General features: G+C 44.1%; 1 protein-coding gene across 1 annotated transcript; it reads right to left on the bottom strand.

Moving 5' to 3' along the window:
* Positions 1-187: 187 nt before the first annotated feature.
* Positions 188-5,970, bottom strand: LOC109940000 (trafficking protein particle complex subunit 11-like). The gene is given in 10 exon segments (XM_020538673.3): positions 188-344; positions 347-394; positions 2,123-2,955; positions 3,046-3,212; positions 3,305-3,646; positions 3,838-3,918; positions 4,465-4,588; positions 4,705-4,819; positions 4,945-5,006; positions 5,407-5,970. Coding segments are annotated over 10 exon segments (2,145 nt in total). The 5' UTR covers positions 5,754-5,970; the 3' UTR covers positions 188-318.
* Between the last annotated feature and the right edge of the window lie 9,172 nt (positions 5,971-15,142).

Raw genomic sequence — 15,142 nt, 5'->3', positions numbered from 1 at the left:
TCAACATGATGACTTTCAGAATCTTCTGCTTCCCTCGGACTCAACAACAGACCACCACCTCTAGCATCAATGAGGTTAATTTTCAGTTCACCAGAATGGACTGCATGTCCTTTTGACTCTATGATCACTGGTAAAGTAAATAACTCTCCAACTAAAGCAGGGCCAGCAGAATTTAAGACAAGGTCAACTTGAGCATCTGGCTCGTCAACTTGAATAAGTTTCTGTCCAGAGAAGGCAAGAGTGGTGTCCTTTGTGGGCAGTGTCTCCACTTGGTTCTCAAATTTCCATAATGGGAAGTCTTCCATGGAAGCAGGGCTTTCAGCATGGCAGCAAATCACAAGGTGTTTGCTTATTGTCGCCTTCACAGACAAACATTCTAGCTTTCCACTCTTTCCTGCAGGATGTACTCATAATGTTAGCTCCGCTGTGGAATTAGTGGTAGGAAAACCATCACCAAACATGTATGCCAAGGAAACTTTCAGCTCAAATGTTCGAATACCAAGTAACAAATAGGCAAAGCCCTCTAAAAACTAAGCGAACTAAAAAACAAATTGTAGTTTCAGCTTTCAAGATGGAACATCACATGACAATTCTTTATATGATGCTTATTACTCAAAATGGTTATACCCATTTTTACCACAGCTAGGTAACTAGTCAACATATCACATGGCTGGTTCCTTCATAACTTAACAGTTTGATTTTGTTTCTTAAAAAATATTATTATTGTTACTATCATCATCATTACTATTACTATTACTATTATTCAATTGATGTTAAGCATTCCCTTTTTTAAACAGAAAATGGTAAGCGTTTGTGTTTTTCTTTTACCAAAAATTATAAGCATTTGTTTCACCAGATTTTTTCCCAACCTTAGGCATAACAGTATATGCATACGTCATATGGCATGCTTACAGTACATGTAAATGCTAAGAGTAATAACACACATGGATGGAAATGTTAAGCAATCACTGCAGTTTTGGCTTAAGATAGCATATAACATGACAATTCTTTTGAGAGAATGTCATCTTTTACTCAAAATGGATGTATCCCATTTTTACCACAACCAGATAAGGGACATATCGCTATGGCCAAAACTCTTTTCTTGTTACTATAATGATGCGGAGCTCTCCTGCGTTTTCGGGGGGGGGGGGGGAGTTTCTCAATAGCTAATAGTTACTCTATTTCCTCCATTTTTCATTGTTATACAATATGTTAAGTCTTTATTCTCACCGGATTTGTTTTCCCAACTTTGATCTACCTTATGTATATCAGTATATGCATACATCATATCGCATGTTCACTCTAAATATTAGCTCGGTTCAACAAGAAATCTATGAAAAGGTGCAGCTCTAGATAATGCAGATGCTAGAAAGTTGGGAGGCCATTTCTCACTTGTTTGAGCTCTTTTTGCTGAGCGCCCAAGTGGTGGTACACATTGTGTGTGTATGTGTGGTCTAGACTTTGAGCTTTGCCCCTTGGCAGATTGTATGAGACCAGTTCTTTCTTTCCTATCTCTAATACGAAGTTGTGCAGCTCTCCAGCATGTTTGATAAAAATATAGATGATACATCTTTTTATCATACATGTCACAGGATACATCAATAACATCATATCACTATGTATTTATCATGAATCCATAATATGCCATGGGTATGGATCATGCTATTTTATTTCAAGAAAAATCTCATTGGACGATGACGGATAACCTAAGGATTACATATTTCTCTTCAATTGACAATTTGACATTATATTTACTTTCCCAGATTCCCTGGCTAGTGGTGATTTCCATAGAATTTTTATCCTTCCCTTGGCATGGCAATAACATCCTAAAAGAAATGATTTTGGCTAAAACAAATCAAAATAATATTTCTGGGCTTTCTGATTCTCTTTAGCGCTAAAATACATAAAGTATCTAGCTTTTGCTAATCCAGGTCCCCCACATGGAGTTCCTAGCTCACGTATTACATCAAATACAGGGCCAGGCAACCAGCACAATTTAATTTACAATAGATATTAGCACGGTAACACAACTGAGTGGATGAACGCTTAATGAAACGAAGTATAAAAGTATTGTCAATGACTCAAGGTTCCTGATCATGACAAGTATATATACCGATGGTACCTGATTTTACTTCATGTGTCAACCGCATCCATCTATTGGTGAAGAGAGTAAGAGAAGAAGTATCTTGAATAACTTGGCCATGCAAATTTGAATATGAAGGGAGTGAGTCTTCCTGTGCACTATGCATCACAAAGTTACAGTCAGATTGATTGAACTGAACCTCCAACTGATCAACCACAACTGGAGAAGGAAGATGAGATAAGAGTGACACGCTGACAAGCAGAGGTGAACCAGGTTTTACAGATTGATCATGAAAAGCAACAGATGCAGTAAGCACCATTCTTAGCGGACTTATCTGATCAATATCAAGGTGAGTAACTTCTTCTATCGCATTATTAAATCCATCATATGTTCCTTCTGATGACTGTTTTCTTTCCAAAACATTAATAACTTCCTGCTGTATATTCTCTCTCCTGGAAATGGTAGGGGAACCTGCAGGCCCACTCTTAATTTTGTTTTCTCGATTTTCCTCTCCACTACCAGAAAATAATGGTAATGCAGCCATCTCTAGGGAATAGCTGATAAAATCCTTGGGAGAATTAAGTTTCATTGAGCACTCTCTCAAGTATCCTAGGTTCTCCCAGAGCAAACTGGTCCAACCCTCTTGACGGTATAGACCAGCAACACTATCAAAAAGCTGTTTTGCGTTGCTAAAATCAGCAGCTGCATAATATTCTATGGCCATTCCACTGCTACAGGCAGAAGCCATTCTTGTAGCACCTAGGCTCTGAAATGATTCATAAGCTTTTCTGAACAATGCTATTATCTCATAAGAATCTTGAAACCTTTCAGCTTCTGACAAAGCATAGCTGGTGTATTCAGTATCAGAAAGGCTGCAATGAGATTGAGGCATAACTATTCATATTCATATCCATATAAAAAATGTGTTATAATTTTTTGAAAACAAGTATCAAGGAGCTTACGGTAGTAGACTAACTGTATCTCCTTGCTCAAACAAGCGCACATATTGGCCAACATATACAGAAGGCATTACTGACTCAGGTACTCCATTAACTTCTGTTGTAAGGTTAGCCATTGATGACGAGCATTCGATGGCATACCTCTTCTCCCTCAAGTAAGTTGCCGCTAACTGTTAGAAGAAAATGTATGAGAAGTCAATTGTTAGTGCAATCCAGTAAATGGAGTGCCTATCATAGTGCTGTGCAAAGATGTAGATTGAACCTGATAGTAGTATGCTGGCTGAAATTCCCACTCAGTCAATGTGTTGTCTGCAGTGCCAAATCGAGGAGATAGTGTATCTGGAATAGTTGTGGATGTTGTTTCGATCAGCTCACCAAAGACAAGGAACTGCCTGCTAAACCATTCCCAGTGAAGAAAAGCAACTTCTGGTGTTCCAACAACCCGTTCATAGCTTTTGATATGCTTACGGAACCATGTGATTGCTTCTACCACTTTCCCGGCATGAAGTAGCAAGGTTGATATCTTAAAGTGAAATTGCTCGGCAACTGCTTTTATCTCAACCAGGCGTTGGGTTGGAGGCAACCTTGTCGAAGTTCCAATCATCTAAATATAAGCACATTTATTATCACTGGATGATGCAAAGCCAATAGAAACTGCTTAAGAAACAATGGTGGATCAGCAAATAGTTAACTTTTTTTGGATTTATGATAGCCATAGTTTGTCTTTTATTTATGAGATAATTGATTTAGTATGCCACTTGTTGATTAAGGATAAGGAAAGGAATGTGATCAGACCTCACGCAAAACACGAACACCTTCCTCATAGAACTTCAATGCTTCTGGCCAATCCCTTCTGAACTCCGCATAAATAGCAACCTGATGATTATAATAATGGAGCAAATGAATATATCAGAACAATATGGAAAAGAGATTAATGAAATTTAGGACCTGTTTGGAAGCATACCGGTTTTTTAAAAAAACAGTTTCTATCCTCAGTTTCTACAAACTGGTTTATGAAAAAAAAGTTGGGTGGGATGTTTGGAACTCGGTTTCTAAGAAACCAGTTTCTAGTTTTTTGGTACACAATTACTAGACACTCTTCCTCTATTTTTAAAACACGGTGGCAATAGATGTAAATTTCATGAAACTAACATGGGCATGATGTAATTAAACAAACAAAAGCTGGTTTTAGCTAGGGGAGAGTAGCTTATTGGTTTTTAAGAATCTGGGAATCCAGTTTCTATAAACTGTGGCATAAACTAGTATGTTTGGAACCACTCTAGTTTCTATAAATCGGTTTCTTAAAAACTGGGTGCTTCCAAACAGACCCTTAAATACGAACAAAATAATCTATCTTCCATGCTTTTACACTTCACCTAGAATGATTAATAGCACTAAATTGAAGGAGAGAGAGGTCCTCACCTTGAAACAGTACCGGATGCTCAGCTCAACAGAAGCAAAGTTCTTTTTCTCAATGCGAGCCTTTATCCTTCGCCCTTCCTCTTTATAGAATGCTGCACATAACTCCACAAAGACATTCTTCAATCTGCAGATACAGAATATTACAATCATCCACACCTCCAAAGAATTTGACATAGAAAATGGTTAGGATTGTTCTACAAAGTGCAACAATAAAAACACAGGAAAATAAAAGTTACAGACTTGTTCAGAGATCTGTTCCATTCTGCTTCATCGTGCTCAACTAGCACAACCAAGTGCTTGGAATCGATTTCAGCACGTTTTCTCAGGGCAACAATTACATCCTCACTCAGCTCATCTGCAAAAAAATATTAGGTGCAGCTTAAAATCTTGACCACTGTTGGTATCCAACTACCCAGAGATAATCAGCCTACTAGTCACTGCATTGAGAGAAGGCTACAAATTATCTAAATCGGTACTTACCATTAGCTTGAGCCTGCACAAGGACCACCACTGATTTAGTGTTTTTCCCCTGAATTGCAGACCTGTGCGACAAACGAAAATTACTCCGTGAATTCAGTTATACTAGCTGTTGTCAATAAATAGTATGTTTGGTTTGAAGAATGATCTAGTCCATCATTTTCTCACTCCTCACTTTTTTGTTTGGTTTGTGAAATGAAATGAGTTGATCCATCACCACTTCATTCCTCGTAGTTAGTACTAATAAGAGGATTGGGATCATCGCACAAAATTTGAGGAATAGACCCATGATGCACAACCTTATTTTGGATGGAGCTTAAACCAAACACCCCCAAAGTGTGGGAGGTGCATCCTAAGCCCCAAATGGTTGATAAGTTGTCCATTTGCACCTTAAGACTCTTAACTACATCTCTGACCGTGCAAAGTCAACTTGGGATCAACAACGCAACGATTCAGACAACATACTTGAGGTTTTCGAGATCGGAGCAGGCCTGGAGCCACTGGGCGGGGTCGCCGGAGACCTGGTCGGCACGGAACAGCGCGGCGACGGCGGCCGGGACGCGGGTGCGGTGCTTAAGTAGCCAGTCCTTCTTGAGGATTCCCGCGGGGGGTTGCGGCGGTGCGAGAGGGTCGCGGGGCTTAACGCTGCGGGCCAGAATAGAGGCCTTGGCGAAGTCCGGGAGGGCCAGTGTGTTCATGGGAGGCTGCTGGGAGCTGAGTGCCGTCGAGATCGAGGGGTGAAGCTCTGGGCACCCCACGATGGACACTAGCGACACCGGCGGCGTCCGCAGCTCCTCCGGGTAGTCCTCCATGGCCGCCCCACGCGCGGCCGAGGTGAAGCTATAGGGCGAGCGGCTCTGCTGTGGATATGGGTGGCGCAGCGGCGGTGATGATCGCCGTGGCCCGGGAGGACGGAGGAGCGCTCGGATCTACGGTGTCTGTTTGGTTCGTTTCAGAGAAACATGGACGAGTCTGCGTCTACGAGGACGATGAAGTAAAAGCAAAACGTGTGTAATATTGAGTTCCCCATGGGTGTTTTCGGCAAAGATTGCAAGGACCTCAGTTCAGATAATTCGTAGGCCAAATGATTAAACTCTTGCATCGTTAAATAGTGTTGGAGTGTTTTTTATGGACAACCAACTCATCTATAACCATGTTTCAAACCTCTAAATCTAATAATTAGTAGCTAAGAGGTTACAACAGGCCAGCTAATGGACCGGCTAAATGTTAGTTATACATCTAATAATTATTAATTGTTAATTGTCTCAACCAGCTAAAATCAACTAATAGATTGTTGATGACCAAATTGCCCCTGCCTATTTCTAAAATATTTAGCCTATCAGAACAATCTTTTAGTTTTAGGTTTAGAATATCCCTAACTAATAGTAAGTCGGCTATAATGCAGATCTAGGATTTTTCATATACAATTATAAGGTGTGCTCCAACAAAATTTTCATATACAATTATATCTAATGTATATATAATTCATTGTGAATTCGTTAAACAATTCGATAAATAGATATAAAGTTTAACATTCAACAATTATACATGAAATTTGTATACATTAAAATATATATATAGTTCGAACATGTTACAAAATATACACAGAGATTGTGATGATGCATGTTTGGCCTACGTTTCCTTAACTCCATGAAAGTCTCAATTATGTCTTCTTCATCCACTTTAAATAAAATATCTCTTTCGACGTTTGTAGCAAGACAAACATCCAAAAAATATCACATATCGTGTTTCACAATTTAGTTTTGACTAAAATCATTGCGAAAAATGTCCTTTCAACACTTATTGTTGTCGTCGACAAAAGGCAATACCAATTTGAGAAGTGAACATATCAAACACCTTATTCTCTTTGTTTCAAAAACTTATGTGAGAGGTTGAAAGTCGCCTAGAGAAGCTGAATAAGCAAAATCTGAAATTTGACTCAAACCAATCCAAAATTGATCTGATATTAGTGTTAGAACAAAGATATGGGTTAGTTGGAATAAGTTCTCAACTTGTGGCTGGTGCTTCGTTTAATATACGGAATTAGCTTGAGCAACAAAGTATGATTTAAATGATGATCAGCGCAAGAGAACTTAGGGAGGAAACCAAATCGTGGTCGAAAGAATAGAAGAACACGACAATTTGTTTAGTGGAGTTCAGTTTTTCAACGAAACTTACGTCTCTATTGAGGAGTCCATAAGGGTCGAGTCTCTTTCAACCCTTTCCTCACTCAATGGTCACAAAGATCAACTTGAGTCCTCTTTCCTCACTCAAGTGGTCACAAAGATCAGTGTGAGTCCCCTTTCCTCACTCAAGTGGTCACAAAGATCATCTTGAGTCCCCTTTCCTTTTCTCAATGAGTTTGAGAGACTGAGACTCCTCAAGGCACTCCACACACTCGGCGACTCTTGCCTGCTTTACACAATCAATAGGAGTCTTAACTCCAAGGCTCAAGATCACAACACACTCACAATCTTTAGCTCACACGCGTGTTATAGCTCTTTTATCACTAAAAATGGCTAAGACTAGTTGTCTACTCGATTTGTGGCATCTGGGACTCTTTGGTCACTTGGAAGTGTTGCTCTTGTGTATGCACTTGTTTGCTCAGCTCTTGGATATCTAAAATACTAGTTGGGTCATATATATGCCCTCAAACCCCCACATAACCATTAAAATTCCAATTCAAAATATGCTCTGAAATTTTGTGCACCATACCTCAAACATTGCCAAGTTCGGTGCACACTAGACCTCTAACATCTTGTATTTTCAGTAGTCACTGTGGAAAGTTGTCAGTCCATCAGTACTCATCGGATAGTCTGGTGACCCATTAGATCACGCCATGTCGACACCACGTTATCCAACTGTTGGTCTATCCCATCCAGCTGTTGGGTATATTGCTGGTCTGGTGCTCCATCCAACTGCTTGTCCAAAGAGAGCTCTCTAGAATATTGGTTTGGTGCACCACCGGACTTAGTCTGACGTGCCTAAGGATTTTGTGCCAAAACATGCTCTTTAGTACTTTAGTCTGGTGCACCAACTACCTGAATCCACTGAACACCTTCTCTGGTGCCAAAACATGCAATCAATATAATTGTTAAGTTGCAAATCAAGTTTTAACAAGTCACTTCTTCACATGTCATTTGGATAGAACTCTGCTAGCTTGTGTGCCTTGTGTGCATCAAAAGAAGTAAAGGAGTTGGAAGGGTCCAAGGCTGACATACAAGAAAGCAACTACATATGAGCCTCGCTAAACCGACTATTAGGCTCTAGGATAAATTGATTAATGTCCCCAATGTACACTTCTCTTCTAAAGTGGTCACATTAGTCTAGTTATGATACTCATCTAGAGGGGGTGAATAGGTGACACCTAGAAAATTCACAACTCAAAACAAAATTGGATTCTAAAACAGTGATTAGTTCAAAACTAGATCCAAGAGAGTGAGGAAGGAGAGAAGTTTTTGCACTTAATGCCCAACTTGATTGTGAAACTAGCAAGGACTTCTGGTGAGGGAGAAAGAACAAAATGAAACACAAATAAAGCACACAGGACACATCATTTTTTACTAAGGTTCGACTCCAAAGAGTCTACTCCTTGTTGTGGTGTCCCAAAGGACAAAGGTTGCACTCAACCCCTCTCAAGGGATCTAGTGATCAACTTGAGTTCATAGATCTTCCTTACAGTGTTCTCCTAACAAGGTTCTCCACAAATCAAATTCTTGTGCAGTCGTACACAATTAGATGGGACTAACAACTCTAATAGAAGCAAGAGGGAAGAGAGAACGTTGCACAAAGAGCGAGAACACACACAACACCAAAAGCCAGTAGAAGCACATTCTCACTATAATGTCTAATTCTACTCAGAATGGTGCCCGCTCACAATTTGTCCAAGAATTTCTTCGGGCGATGTTTTGGTGTACGTTGGGTTCTCACGAATAAGGTTTACAAGATTAGGATCAATTACGGTAAATGACCTTAGCATTAGTTGCACGACGTCGTGATCCGTTCATCTTGTACTCCCGTAGCTTCAGATCCTGTTCACAAGGGTCTTGAGTCTGTTGTACGTTTCAATTGACTCTTCCCCTCTCTTCATAGCAAACCTCCCTAACTCGCCTTCCACCAACTCTATCTTCGTGATCATGGTGATGTCGTTGCCCTCATGAGAGACCTTGAGGGCGTCCCATATTTCCTTGGCGTTGTCTAAGCCACTAACTTTGTTATATTCATCAATGCACAAGGAAGTTAAAAACATGCTAGTGGCTTGGGTATTTTTGTGAATCATTGCTTGCATGTGAATAGCATTGCAATTCTCATCATCATTATCTACACATTGCATTCCATTTCAACTATGTCCCAAATGCTAGGATGAAGAGAGAATAAATGATTACACATTTTATGACTCCATCAAGAATAATCTTCCCCATCAAAATGAGGAGGCTTGCTGAGAGGAATATATAAAAAATAAGCATTCAAATTGTAAGATATGCGAGAATAATTAAAAGAGGTCTTAGAATAGTTTTGCTTGCCCGTCTTTTTGATGGAGGAGGAGCTGTCGTTGTCCTTTTGCAAGAAAGAGGAGTCGCTGTCATAGTACACTATCTTCTTGATGCGCTTTCTCCTCTTGCCTTCCTTCTTCTTGCTGGACCCGGAGTCGACAGTCTATCCTCCATTGGGTGTGTCGCCAGAGGGGATCTCCTTCTCCTTCTCCTTGCTCACCTTCGTCTTTCCTTTAGGATCCATCTCTTTAGGCGGTTAGTCCCTTGATGAAGAGAACAGCTCTGATACCAATTGAGAGCACCTAGAGGGGGCCAATGTCGGTGTTTTGGGTCCGACCGCACACCCGGGGTTGCCCCTCAAGGTGTTTTTAGGAGTAGGACGGTGTCAACGACTGTAGCAAAATGGTTCGTGCCGGTCGCACGAGGGACAGTGGACAAGATTTGCAGGTTCGGGCCGCTTAGATGTGCGTAACACCCTACGTCCTGGTGAGTATATGAGCGTGGTTACAAGAGGGTTCTCCGGATAGAGGACGCAGAGAGTTTATGTGGGTGGCTAAGTAGAACAGGGTCGATCGTTCTGAAGGGGTGCCCCCTAGGTCTTATATACTCGACCGTGGGGCAGTACATGTGAGTATGATAACAACAAGTAGCTAAAAGATAGTGAACCTCTTGAGTTTATCCCTACGTAACCCTTGCCGACTTATCCTCGCATGGCTCTGTTGCATGTGGGCTTTAGCGCGGGAAAGTCGGGTCTCTGTTGCGATTCATTCGTTCGACGTTGTGGGCCGTCTGGGTTTGCACTAATCAGTCTCACGTCTTCTTTTCTTTGTTGGTTGTCTTTCCCTAGGCCCACGAAAGAATGACCTTACGAATTATTGGGCCCTTGGGCCTTTCGTGAGGCCTTTTACTTCTTTAGTGGACCCAGGGGATATCTATCCCCCACAAGCCCCCGATCTTTGGGTTGATTTAGAGGTAATCAACTCAAAGATCCAAAGTCCAAAAAATGACTTCCTGCTGTCTTCTCTAGCTCTGATCACTCGTTTGACCAAAGTTTGATTTTGTGCTTGTGCCTTAGAGGTTGGCATTTTGGATTGTAAGACTCTGGACTTCATTGGGTGCACCGGAGGTGCACCCAATGGGTGTAGCCCCCGATCTTTGAGTAGATTTTAGAAGATAATCTACTCGAAGGTCTTCTTCCCAAGGTTATCTCCATTCGCGCTCCTGCATCTCGGTTGAGGATCGGTCTTTTCAGTCTTGCTCTACGCCTTAGAAGTCGGCGTTATATCGGCTTAGAATCATACTCCATGGGGTGCACCGGAGGTGCACCCAATGGGTGTAGCCCCCGACCTTCAAATGGATTTTTTAAGGATAATCCATTCGAAGGTCTTCCTTTTGCTTGTGGAAACTGGCATGAAGCTATTTTGCATTATGCTTTGGAGGTCAGCATTATGTCATCAATATTTTGCTGCAGAGGTCAGCGTGTATTTTGTCTTTAGCAGCCGAGTTTGCAATCCATCCATATCTTGCTAGGTAGTGCAATTTATTTGCTTCTGCGATTGATTGGACGTTTGACAGACGTTCTCTGTCTAGTCTTCACGTCGCTTCTGTCGGCTATATCTTATACTTTGCTGGCTATATTTGGCTTTCCTCTGATCCTTACTGATATCTCATTTTTGTCTTGAGGTATTCACTGCATGCCCTGCACGGATGTGACCGTTTTGAAAAATATACTGATAATTCCTGGGCGTCCCCCCCCAATGGGTGTGGGCAAGGGACGGCTTGGTACGCTGAGTGTTTTAGCCGGTTGCCTCTGAGTAGTAATGCGATGGGACGGCTAGTGTAATCATATCCTTTGCGCTGTTGACTAGAGTCCCAATGGGTGTAGTGTTGCATGAAACGGCGTCCGCCGTCTGACGTGTCTTCAGATGAGTGGAAGTGCTTATTGAATGCCTTGCGACTGTTCAGTGACCGCGGTTAGAAGTGAGCGGTTGCCTTTCCCTTCTATAAATAACCCCTTTGCTTCTCTGGTTTCTTCACATCTCTTCGCTGCTCCTTACTGCCTTCTTTTCCTCCCCTTTGTCTGTTTCCACCATGGGCAAGAACAACAAGCGCAAGCGCGAGCCGACTCCTCCATCGGAGGATTTCGGTGACTCGGAATACTCGGAGGAGGAGTTCTCCTCCGAGTCCGAGGGGTCTCCGGCTCCCGTCTCTCCCCCGGCGTCGTCCGATGACTCGGACGACTCCCAGGGGATAGCCGCGGAGGTCTGGACGTACATCCGGGCCGTCGAGCGCTCCGGGCTCGAGGGCTCGGATGAGTCGGAGTGCTCCTCGGATGAGGAGGACTCGGACGGCGGCGACGAGGATGAGGACGACGGCGATGACGACGATGACGACGACGACGACGACGGTGACGGCGGCGGCAGTGGCAGGGGCGGCGGCGACGGCAGCAGGGGCAGCACCAAGGGCGACAGCAGCGAAGGCAGCACCAAGGGCGGCGGCAGCGGCAGGGGCAGGGCCAGTGGCTAGATGCCACTGGTCTTCTTAGATGTTAGTATAGTTTAGTATAACTAGAATAATGTAGTAGTAATTAGTGTAGTTTAGTAGTAGTAGTAATGTAGAGTAGAAGTAGGGAAGTACCAACTCTTGAAGAGTTGGTTTGTAAACTCGTTAACTTCCCTTTAACGAAGGACTGTCGTTGATCCCCCCTTTTCGATGACTTGTCGTTGCCTTTCCTGAGTGTTGAACCGATTCTTTTGACATGGTAGAAACAACGTCGAGCGATGTGGAGGTTGACATCAGCGTTTTAGAAGTAACACCAAGCAATCGAACACAAGACCCGCGTTTTAGAGGCAATGCCAAATGATAGAAGGTCGGCATCGGCATTTTAGAAGTAATGCCGAGCGACAGAATACGGTGTCGGCGTTTTAGAAACAACGCCGAGTGATTGAAGGTCGGCGTCGGCACTTTTAGAAGTAATGCCGATCGATTGAACACGTGGTCGACGTGTTAGAGGACACGCCGAGTGATTGAAGGTCGGCGTCAGCACTTTTAGAAGTAATGCCGAGCGATTGATCACGTGGTCGGCGTTTTAGAGGACACGCCGAGTGATTGAAGGTCGGCGTCAGCACTTTTAGAAGTAATGCCGAGCGATTGAACACGTGGTTGGCATTTAGAGGCAACGCCGAGTGATTGAAGGCCGGCGTCGGCATTTTAGAAGTAATGCCGAGCGATTGAACACATGGTCGGCGTTTTAGAGGCAACGCCGAGTGATTGAAGGCCGGCGTCGGCATTTTAGAAGTAATGCCGAGCGATTGAACACGTGGTCGGCGTGTTAGAGGACACGCCGAGTGATTGAAGGTCGACGTCGGCATTTTAGAAGTAATGCCGAGCGATCGAACACGTGGTCGGCGTTTTAGAGGCAACGCCGAGTGATTTGAAGGTCGGCGTCGGCATTTTAGAAATAATGCCGAGCGATTGAACACGTGGTCGGCATTTAGAGGCAACGCCGAGTGATAGCCAGCTTTTCAAGTTACTTTGAGGAAAATAACCGAATGATGAGGTGGCACGTCGGCTTTCTTGGAAATAACTGTCGGATATCCACGTGGCATGCTGGAATTTCGGAAATGACCGCCGGGTGATGACTGGGCGCCTTTTTGAAAGGGTATCTGGCTCAAGAATATTCCCTAAGAGTCGCGCTTTTAGCCGCCTTTGCTTTCCGTGCCCTAGTTCTTGCATTTCCGCATCTGAATCTTCTCTGCCACTCGCCTCCTACTCTGTTTCGCCAGTGAGAAGCAAGATGGCGCCCAAGAGAAAAACTGCGAACTCGTCTGCTGCAGTGATCCCCGCAATCGACCCCAACAGCCAGTTACCCTTCGCAGGTAACCACATGTCTGTAATTTCTGAAGCTGAGCTTCTCCGCCTTGTCTCCATCGGGGTTCTTCCTCCGCGGGAACTCTGTTCTTGGCGGGTTTGCCACGGGACTACTGTCCCAACCGAAGATACCCACGAGTCAGTAGTTTACACTCCTTTCCTTCTTCGCGGCCTCGGCCTTCCCATATCTCCTTTTTTTCGTGGCATCCTTGATTTTTATCACATCAACCTGACTCATTTGAACCCTAATTCCATTCTCCAAATCTCTATTTTCGTTCACCTTTGCGAAGCTTATCTCGGCGTGCTGCCGCATTTTGGCTTATGGAAATATCTGTATCACTGCCGTCCTGGGATGGCCGGGGGGCAACATCAGTTGGTCGGAGGTGCCAGTTTGGAGATGCGCCGTGGGCGGAAGACCGAGTATCTCGAGATACCCCTCAAGGACAGCATTAAAGGTTGGCGTCTGGAGTGGTTTATAATTGATAATTATGAAAATTCTCTCCCTCCCCGCTCAGGAAGACAGCCAGACGTTCGTACTCTGAGTTGGACTGAGTCTCCCACGGATCAAGAAGTGGCCGAGGCAGGCGTGTTGCTTACTGAAGTCGGATTACTGAAAGAGAGAGGTCTGACTGCCGAAGCTGTGGTCACAGATTTCGTTTTCAAAAACATTCAGCCGCTGAAAGACAGGGCCTATCCGGCATATCTTTACCGAGGGTTGGCCGACTCAACCCGAGTTACCAATAGAAGAATCCCTTCTGTTGATTTGGTAAGCCGACTCGAACTGATCCTCAGGGGTAAAGTTTCAAACGTTGGTGCTCCAGTGGCTTACTCGGCTTGGAACCTTCCTTCTCCCAAAGCTTTCACCCTTTTTGTGTCCAATCCACCCGTGACTAATAGCAATTTGGGTCTTAGAGTGCGACCTTCTGCCGAGGAAGTCAGTGCTTTGGTTGCTTCGCTCGGGGCAATTCCTGATGATGAACGACAGGTTTATTTCGAAGTGCCTCTGAACCCCAGTGATGCTGACATAAATGATATGCTCGATCTGCTAGCTGAGGATTCATCTGATGTTGCTCCTGATGGTACATTGGCAGTGGTGCCCCTTCCAGAGGTTGATGCGACCTTGGATGTCCCGAAACCTGTCAGTACTCGCCCGAGGCGCCCTAGCCGAACCAGTCAGCCCGAGCCTTCTGCTGATGAGCAGAAGAAGAAGAGAAGACGCCTCCGACGAGTATCCAGCTTTGACGAGGATGCCAGTACCTTAGCTCCTGCTGCCGAAAAAATGACTGCAACTGGCCTTGCTGACATTGATCCCAATGGGTGCGCTCCGCCTGCTGCTGACCCCAATGAGGATGCTGTTTGTGCTGTTACTGTGGAGGATGAGGAGGAAGAAAATGAAACTCCATTAACTCAGAAAAACAGTCGGCAGTTCGTCGCTAGCGGTGGAAGTAGTGGAGTTCCTTCTCCTGCCTTGTCTGCCCTTATTGGTCTGCAAGAACTGTCCATGGTCAATTTTGATCAAGCTCTAGAGGATATGGTCCCTGAGAACTTGTTGTTGGAACCTGCAGATGCTGATGCAACAGAAACTTGTGCAGCCGTGCCAGATGCTGGGTTGAGGTCATCCCGTGCCTCGTCGACCTTAGAGCATGATCTCGAGGGTCGGGATGCTGACCTGGATCGTCCTGATCCCATGGAAGTAGCTGAAGGCCCTTCAACCTTAGAGGTGGTCACGGCAGAGAGCCTGGGTACCAAGAACGACGCTGATATATGCCCAGCCCCCGAGGATGTCGTCGGGAGTGACTTAGCTCGGGCGAAGAGTGTAGGCCACTGCCCAGCCCCCG

Source organism: Zea mays, chromosome 5 (assembly GCF_902167145.1).
Source record: "Zea mays cultivar B73 chromosome 5, Zm-B73-REFERENCE-NAM-5.0, whole genome shotgun sequence".
NCBI lineage: Eukaryota > Viridiplantae > Streptophyta > Magnoliopsida > Poales > Poaceae > Zea > Zea mays.
Note: the sequence above shows the minus strand (reverse complement) of the source record. Positions and strands in the feature narration are given on the sequence as shown.